The 8,307-nt window shown below is 41.6% G+C and overlaps 1 protein-coding gene across 2 annotated transcripts in view; it reads left to right on the top strand.

Annotated features, from left to right (window-relative positions):
* The first annotated feature begins 410 nt into the window (after positions 1-410).
* Positions 411-8,307, top strand: part of dis3l2 (DIS3 like 3'-5' exoribonuclease 2) — a 40,919-nt gene continuing 33,022 nt past the window's right edge. Inside the window, exons 1-6 of one of the 2 annotated variants that reach the window (XM_036596085.1) lie at positions 411-483; positions 1,036-1,306; positions 4,379-4,799; positions 5,640-5,764; positions 7,251-7,304; positions 7,998-8,099. In XM_036596085.1, the coding sequence (XP_036451978.1) occupies positions 1,049-1,306; positions 4,379-4,799; positions 5,640-5,764; positions 7,251-7,304; positions 7,998-8,099 (960 nt within the window). In that variant the 5' untranslated portion in view covers positions 411-483; positions 1,036-1,048. The other variant, XM_036596087.1, reaches the window with a different exon arrangement.

Below are 8,307 nucleotides of genomic sequence, written 5' to 3'. Positions count from 1 at the left end.
TCAGAAGACTCCTGTAGGTTCACTGGTGGTTCTGGATAGTAAATAAAATGTCTATATTTGTGTTGTAGTCATGGCGACCCCTGGTTCTTATCACCACCACTGTAAAGACATCTGAACCATTTCACACCAAACCACTCTGAATCACTCTGTTTACAATTTATTTTTTTTTAAATAATAATTTAAAAAACTTGAAGAGAATTCCCGTTTAAGTACAAGATTATTCAATATAACTAATAAAATGAAGAATAAAGAGAAAAAAAACAATGTAAATGTAGATTTGAGTTTAATTTAATGTGCTTGTTCATATTTAATGGAGTGATTTTGGGTAGAAAAGGCGTCTCCGTGGAAACCGCGGAATCACGTCTAAAAACTACACTTCCCAAAATGCAACAGTGCGAGTTGAATTTAAACCGGAACCAAAACGCCGCTGTTGAACGCATCTGGGTCGGCGAGGAGAGGTTGCGAATAAAGACAGCAGAGCAGGTAATGCGGATAAATCAGCGGAGTGTCGGTCTGTAAGCTGGGTTTTGTGGGAATAGTGTTTGTTCTGAGCTCCAGCGATGTTATTTAGGGCGTTAAAGGTGAGATAAACCCGTTAGAAACCGGCTGAAGGAGAGTAGCTACATGCTAACTGAACGGACTTATCAGAACTCTCCGGTCCACCTTAAATGGGTCCCGTTATCATTATAACGCCTGAGGCCCCACAGTGTAACTGCTGCGCCATTTAAGGTGGAACGGGGAAGTTCTAATAAGAGGCCAGCTTTAGCCTCCTGCTTAGCTTTATTGTTTCAAAACATGACTGTTACTCGAGTCTGACGGCTCAGACACAAAACTACCCTTCACTACAGCTGGAATAACTCCCAGTAAACATTATTCAGAGTTCATATTTGTAGTTAAATAGGCAGAAAATTAGCTGAAGAGAGAAATGCTTTCTTTTCGATGTGTGGCAATAAATTACAGGTGTTCATTTATTTATATATATCTGTAAAACTCAAAAAGGACATCAGTAATGTCTCGTTTCTGTTTCCTTTTCAGCCAGGTAGACAGTATGGAGCCCTCCCCCAGTTCACAAGGCAGCAGTAAACCTCGACAGAGGAAAAAGAACCACCAGAGGAACCCAAAAGATCAGAACATTCAGCATCAGCAGCAGAACGGCCCGTCCAGGGCCAAACCCGCCAAACAGCAGGCGCCGGGGGACGACAACGAGAGCTCACCCGCCGGCAGTTGTGGAAACCGGAACCGGAGGAGGAATCAGAGCGGGTCAGAGTCGCCCCACATCAGCTCCCTCTGTACCAGAGATGGGACGGTATGAAGGTTTCCCTTCGTCGTATCACCATGAACAAGACACAGAGCTGTAGATACAAACGATGATATTCGAAGGACGTTACAGTGTGAAAGCAGCAGAACGTTCGGTTGCCACTTCTGTCGAAACAAAACCTTCTATCTCCATTTTTGTCGTTTTTCAGTTTTTGGCATAATTTGAAAATACCTGTTGTACATTGTGTGTAAATTTCATGATGAATGGACCAAAAGAAACAGCCCAAAATGACTTGGGGGGGGGAGTGGGAGTCTGGTTCCATTGACTTACATTAGAAAGTAGAGTATGTTTTTTCCTCCTCCTGTGAAGTTACCATTTCGGAGATACAAGGTTTTGTTCCAAGAGCAGATATATATTCAACAACAACAACAACAAAAAAAAATGTTTCACGATAGGGCTGTTTGATTATGGCAGAAATTATGATCATGATTAATTTGGTCAGTATTCGGATCTTGATTATTTAGCATGATCACTCACTGACTTTGGAAATATGCATTTATTTAACTTTTAAAACTTTTTTTCCTTGAAATTTGAATATAGTTCAACTTAAAAAAATAAATAAATAAAAGAAAGGCGTGCGCTGGATTTATAGCAGAGAGACAAAACGAGAGCGGCTAAAATTAAACTAAACTAAAATATCTAGTTGTTCTTAAGTGCCTGTATAATGACAAATGTGTTTTTATTTGTTTTTGTTGGCTTTATAGAAAGAGCTGTATGCTGTAATGCTGTGAACATTGCGTTATACACCGATCAGGCATAACATTATGACCACCTCCTTGTTTCTACGCTCATTGTCCATTTTATCAGCTCCACTTACTATATAGGTGCACTTTGTAGTTCTACAGTTACAGACTGTAGTCCATCTGTTTCTCTGATACTTTGTTAGCCCCCTTTCACCCTGTTCTTCAGTGGTCAGGACCCCCATGGACCCTCACAGAGCAGGTACTATTTGGGTGGTGGATCATTCTCAGCACTGCAGTGACACTGACGTGGTGGTGGTGTGTTAGTGTGTGTTGCGCTGGTACGAGTGGATCAGACACAGCAGTGCTGCTGGAGGTTTTAAACACCTCAGTGTCGCTGCTGGACTGAGAATAGTCCACCAAGGCTGGACATTAACCAGAATGATTTAGAATTTTGAAAAAAACAAAACACAGAAAAGCTGTTAGAAATAAAATGAAGAACTGAATTCTGCACTATTTGTATGTCACTATTCAAGTTTTAGCAAACGTGTGAATTTGTAACCGTGTTGAGATTTTTGTGCCAGAGTGTTTTTAGTCTGATCTCTTCCAGTGAAGCTCATGTTCAGACGAATCTCAGGTGGATTTGATCTGCTGATCGGAGGCTTTTACACAAACCTGTGGAGTCCATGTAGCTCGGGTCCACACTGTAATTAGCGCGATAGAGGAAAACGCCACCAAATACTAAGAAATTTTGAAAGATTCTACTTTTCTAAGTTATTATGCTGATAAAATGCCTTGTAATAGAAAACTTTGTATCACATTAGAAAAGAATGTGAAGTAGAAGCATTTTCATTGGTGGCATGTTGGGCCTTTTGTAAGTTATTAAAAGAGGTGGTGAACTATATACTATAATACTGAACAGGGATTTTACAGAGAATCTACCTGACAAAAAGCAGTTTCATGCTCGTAGGTGGCACAACATATATGCAATGGTCCTCATTCACCAATATGTTCCTAAGTTTCTTCTTAAGTGTGTTGTTGAGAAAGATCCTAAGAAAAAGTCTCCATCAGATTCATGTCGTGTTCTGAAAGCGCAGAACTCTTCTTACCTTTGTGCTCTTGAGTGTGTGTAGATTCTGTTCTTACCTAAGAACAAATCCCAAGACAACACTGGCGAATGTCAGAGTCTTCGTGAAAACTGTGTAAGTGGGTTTTAAGAAGAAATTTCTTCTTAAAAGCTGTTGGTGAATGATGCCCTATGATTGTTATTGTTCTTGAGGGTTAAAAAACTCTTTCAGCCAGGAAGAAAGAGATCGGGGGGATGGTGGACTTTCAACCAATGAGTGTCCTTCGCTTTGCCACAAGGAGAGTAGAGGTACTAGCGTGCAGTTTTGGAGAGTCACAAAAGGAACTGCCACAAAGTCAGCCCGAAAATTGAGGGAGCAGGCTTTGGAACCAAATCTTCACAATTAATCACATTTTTAGCATTATTGCGATGAGTTTCCTCGATAGACGTGTCTCAAAAACTACTTAGCTTGTAAAAATGTGACTATTCTCACTCTGTGTCATGTGTTAAATGAGTAGTCTGTAAAATGCATAAAGCAATAACAGCTACTGTTACAACAAACGTGCATCACCATAAGGAATCATCACCATAAGGAGTATTTATTCCTGTTTGTAGGCCTGTACTGACAGAAATTCGTACTGACAGAAATTCTCACTGACAGAAGTGCCTCATGATGCTCACTCACATATTACAGGCTGCAGATTCTCCACAAGGGCGCGCTCTTAGCAGTCAGATAGCTTTTCAGATAGCTTTCGATGCTTCGTAAGATCAGCGCTTCACCCCAGTGACACTGTGTGTCCTTATTCAGAAAGTTGAAGCGTCTGTCTTCTCTCTCACTTTGAAAGTGCCGCTCCATCCCACGAGCTAGTGCTATATCTCAGTACTGAGCGTAATTTTATGTTTTTAATAGGGTTATTTAGAGGTTTGTTTCTCTTTACACAGCGTACTATTTTAATAATAATTAATCGCTCCTCATATCGTCGTCATGATGTCCAACAACTTTAATGTTGATAGAATTAAGGAATTTGTGAATTAATTTGAAGGGGATGATGGGAGAGGAGAACACCAATGCTAACAGTGAAGGAAATGGGGAGAGAGAGATGCTAAGACACTAATCGTGTGGATTTTGGCAGAAAAATGATAATTTAGCCTTCCTACATCTGTGGGGAAGAGATATAATCCTATACTATAATCCTACACGCTTTTCAGAATGACTAATATTTCAAACGGACTGATTATTATGGGGTTTTATGCTGCTGTAAACCATTAAAACCGATAATAACTTTCTGTTTCTTGTCTCTGTTCTTTCCACAGGCCAGTCAGAGTGAGGACAGCGCTGGACCGGTGAACAGGCAGCCGGGTCAGCGCAGTGAGACGCCGCGGAGAAAAAACTGCACAGCAGCAGCAAAGCGCCAGAACAGAGAGCCCTGTGTTATCAGGGACGGCAGCGCGGAGTCAGAAACACCTCCCACGACCAGAGTGACCCCCGCAAAACAACAGCAGAGGAAACAAAACAGCGCCAAATGCATGAAAGCGGCCAGTGTCCAGTCCCGACCCACGGACAGCGACTCCTGCAGCCCGCACGACGGAGAGGAGCAAGAGAAGAAGAAGAAAAAGAGGAGGAAGAAGAGGAAATCCAAAGCTGGCACTGAAGAGAAGATGGAGGGCTCAGGCGTTTCTGGAGCTGAAAAGCCGCAGACTCCGCTGAACAAGAACAGAACTCCACAGCGTGAAGGTAACGTGGAATAGAGCCACAGTCCGGTCTGTTATACTTCAGAGAGGATCCTTCAGGTCCAGTCTGGCTGGTTTAACCTTGACCAGGGCTCAGTCTCACACAGCCGCTAACTTTAATCTATTGATCAAACACTTTTTACCGGGCCGCATTACCATGGCAACTTATACTGCACACCTAACCTGCTCCAGGGCCGGTTATGTTCAGGATTAGGATTATACGTTTGGATCAGCATCAAGCGTCTGATTAAGCTTCTGACCAGTCAGGGAACAGCCTTCTGACCAGTCAGGGAACAGCCTTCTGACCAGTCAGGGAACAGTCCTCTGCCTTCTGTCCATTCAGGCACGGCCTTCTCACCAGTCACTGTCATGCTTCTGACCAATCATGGACGGCCTCAGTCTTCTGACCAATCAGTGGGAGCCTTTTGATCAATCAGGGACAGCCCTCTGACCAATCACTGTCACACCTTTCTGGCCAATCAGAGACAGCCTTCTCACCAGTCACTGTCGCGCTTCTGACCAATCAGGGACAGCCTTAGCCTTCTGACCAATCAGTGTCATGCTTCTGAACAAACAGTGGGAGCCTTTTGATCAATCAGGGACAGCCCTCTGACCAATCAGTGTCGCACCTTTCTGGCTAATCAGTGTTGCACCTTTCTGGCCAATCAGAGACAGCTTCAGCCTTCTGACCAATCACGGATGGCTCTCTGACCAATCAGGGTTATTTCTATGTAAATTGATGTTCAGCTAATAGTTGGTGTTAGTGCTGTATAAAGCTGTGTAACAGGTCAGTGCTGAGACAGTCAGGCTGAACTGGACTCTGTCTGTCTGTCTGTGTCTGTAGGTCCTACAGCAGCTTCTCCAGGCAGTAAGAACCGGAGGAACCGAGGAGGAAGGAGGAGAGTGTTTGAGGACTACATGACCCTCAGAGATGTTTCTGCTGGACTGAAGAGAGGAGAGCTCATTCAGGTCATTTAACTCTGCTGTTTCTTTCTCTGTGATCCTGTTCTGCGGAAACGGTCACTCCTCCCCATCCTCAGCTCCACTCACACTATCCTGTGTGCAGGAATCAAAAAGAATCTTTAAACAACCTAATTATCTCCATAAACACAAAATATAAATAAAGTCAGTACATCAAAATAGCAAATTCAAATTTGTGCTTAAGTGGCATAAAATCTGCTTTTTTTCTTTTTTTGGCAGCAAAACCATTAATAATGTTTTTATAAGACATATTCTTCTTCTGGCTCTGTAATGATCATAAGATACAGTATATTTTTACCAAGATCATGACAAAACAATGTAAATATGCTAATGGGGGCTCCCTGGTGGTTTATAATAATAACAATGACAATAATAATAATAATAATAATATTCATTTAACACATTGTAATTTCACTCACTTTTGTTTATAGTGTAGTTTGCGATGTGACAGTAAATATACTGTACATGTAAATGTTCATTTAATAGACAGATTTCTTTGGTAAAATGCATTTTAAAGGTCCCGTATCATATTAAACTGAATTTTCCACACTAATTTGATGTAAAAAAAAAACAAAAAAAAAAACAGCCCTTTTACATGTATTTACATATATCCACCTATTCAGCCTACACTCTCAGAAATAAAGGTACTAAACTGTCACTGGGGCAGTTCTCCTCTTGTCACTGGGGTGGGACCCTCATCTCAGTCCCTTTAGTCAGGGAACATAACTGAACCATAATCCACTGAAATGATATGTTCTAAGCTGTACTGACTCCACACACCCCGTCTCGACTCCAGGCTTTTATTTTACTGTTCTGTTTTAAAACATTCGGTTATGAAAAGGTACAAATACGAACTTTTCACCTGGAAAAACTTATTTAAGGTTCACAATCAGACCTTAAAACCTCTATTGAACCTTTGAGGGAACATTTACACTGTTTGTACCTTAATGAACAAAAAATGTACCTGAACAGAACCTTTATTTCTGACAGCCTGCAGCAGTTCATCCCTGCCCACTCATGCTGAAGATATAAGGAGTGTTTCACCCTGGACTGCTTTCTGAATGAAACACAGCCAGTCAGAACAGAGCTCATTTACCTGTGTCAGCCGTAAACAGTAAGGGATAAAGAGAGGTTGGAAAATGGTCAAGTAGAATTGGGTTGTGACTGTTTTTAGTACAACAACGACACACAAACATTATAAGTGGAGCTCAGACATAAAAAAAAACAAGATGAGAAAAATGTAGGCTGTGGATCCGTTAATGGGAAATCCGTACAGTAATGCAGTCTAACACTGGACTTCTCTGTCAGATGAATGACTCTGTTCTGCCGCCTGCAGCTGGAAATCATCGTGTTTAATTAGTGGCAGTGTTTTTGTTTACGCACTGATGAGTGTAAGAGCACGTCTGAGTCCAAGTCTGTGCAGCGGAGAACTTTGTGTGCTTTTTCTTGACTCTGCTGTTTGTGTCGTTATCAGGGGTCGCTGAGAATCAACCCCAAGAACTATCACGAAGCGTTTATTCCATCTCCTGTGAGTACTGGCTGTTTAAAGTGACTTTTTTAATTGAACTAAATGTTTTAAATGTTTTAATTAAGGTAAATCACTGCTGAGTTGTGAGCTGCTCACAATTGTACCCTAGGCTCATCACAGCTATATTACAGAATCACCAAATCGCAGTTATTCAAGCTGACCGTGATCAATTCCACAGTCGTTCACACTCATATTATACTGCAGCAAACTAAATGTGAATTGAGTGTGTTTGACTGAGGCAAATACATATAAATCAAAGAAAGCAGTACTTTAGTTCATTGAGACACATCGTGAAGCTGATGACAGCATCTATTTGGTGCTGTAACATGTTTAGAGAAGAGTTGAGTAATGTTTGTGTATTAGCTGTGTAGCTAATTCTAACGTTTTTAGCATGTATGCCAGCGGCTTAAGTGTTTTTGTGTACGTTTAAAGTCTCAGTCGAATATGGCGTTGCTCTACATGATCGTGTGTAAATGTAGACGGTTTTCTGAGTAAATAAAACTATAAATCAAGATGGCTAATCGGTTAATTTGGCAACGTTAGACTTGTTCTTGAATAGTTGCATAAAATTAGCAACAAAAAAGTCAAATCGTGAATCACAGTTATTTATATGACAGTCGCTAGATTGTGATGGTAGTGACAGCCCTTCCATGCCTTAGTGAACTAAGGCGATTTGGTATCGTTTTATTTCAGGATGGGTTGGCGGATATCTTCCTGGACGGAGTTGTGGCCCGTAATCGAGCTCTAAACGGAGACGTGGTGGTGGTGAAGCTTCTCCCTCCTGAGCAGTGGAAGGTATTTATTGTGTGTGTGTGTGTGTGTGTGTGTGTGTGTGTGTGTGTGTGTGTGCGCGTGCTGCAGCAGACTGCTCTGAGTTCAGGGGTTTAGTCCATGGACGGACCGATACATCATTCACAGACGATTAAACCAGCCTATATTAACATTACACAGATTTATCAGTGTTGGCAGAAACACTTGCGTCCCTTCAAACACTTAAAGATCC

Source organism: Colossoma macropomum, unplaced genomic scaffold (genome assembly GCF_904425465.1).
Source record: "Colossoma macropomum unplaced genomic scaffold, Colossoma_macropomum, whole genome shotgun sequence".
NCBI classification, from domain to species: Eukaryota; Metazoa; Chordata; class Actinopteri; order Characiformes; family Serrasalmidae; genus Colossoma; species Colossoma macropomum.
Note: the sequence above shows the minus strand (reverse complement) of the source record. Positions and strands in the feature narration are given on the sequence as shown.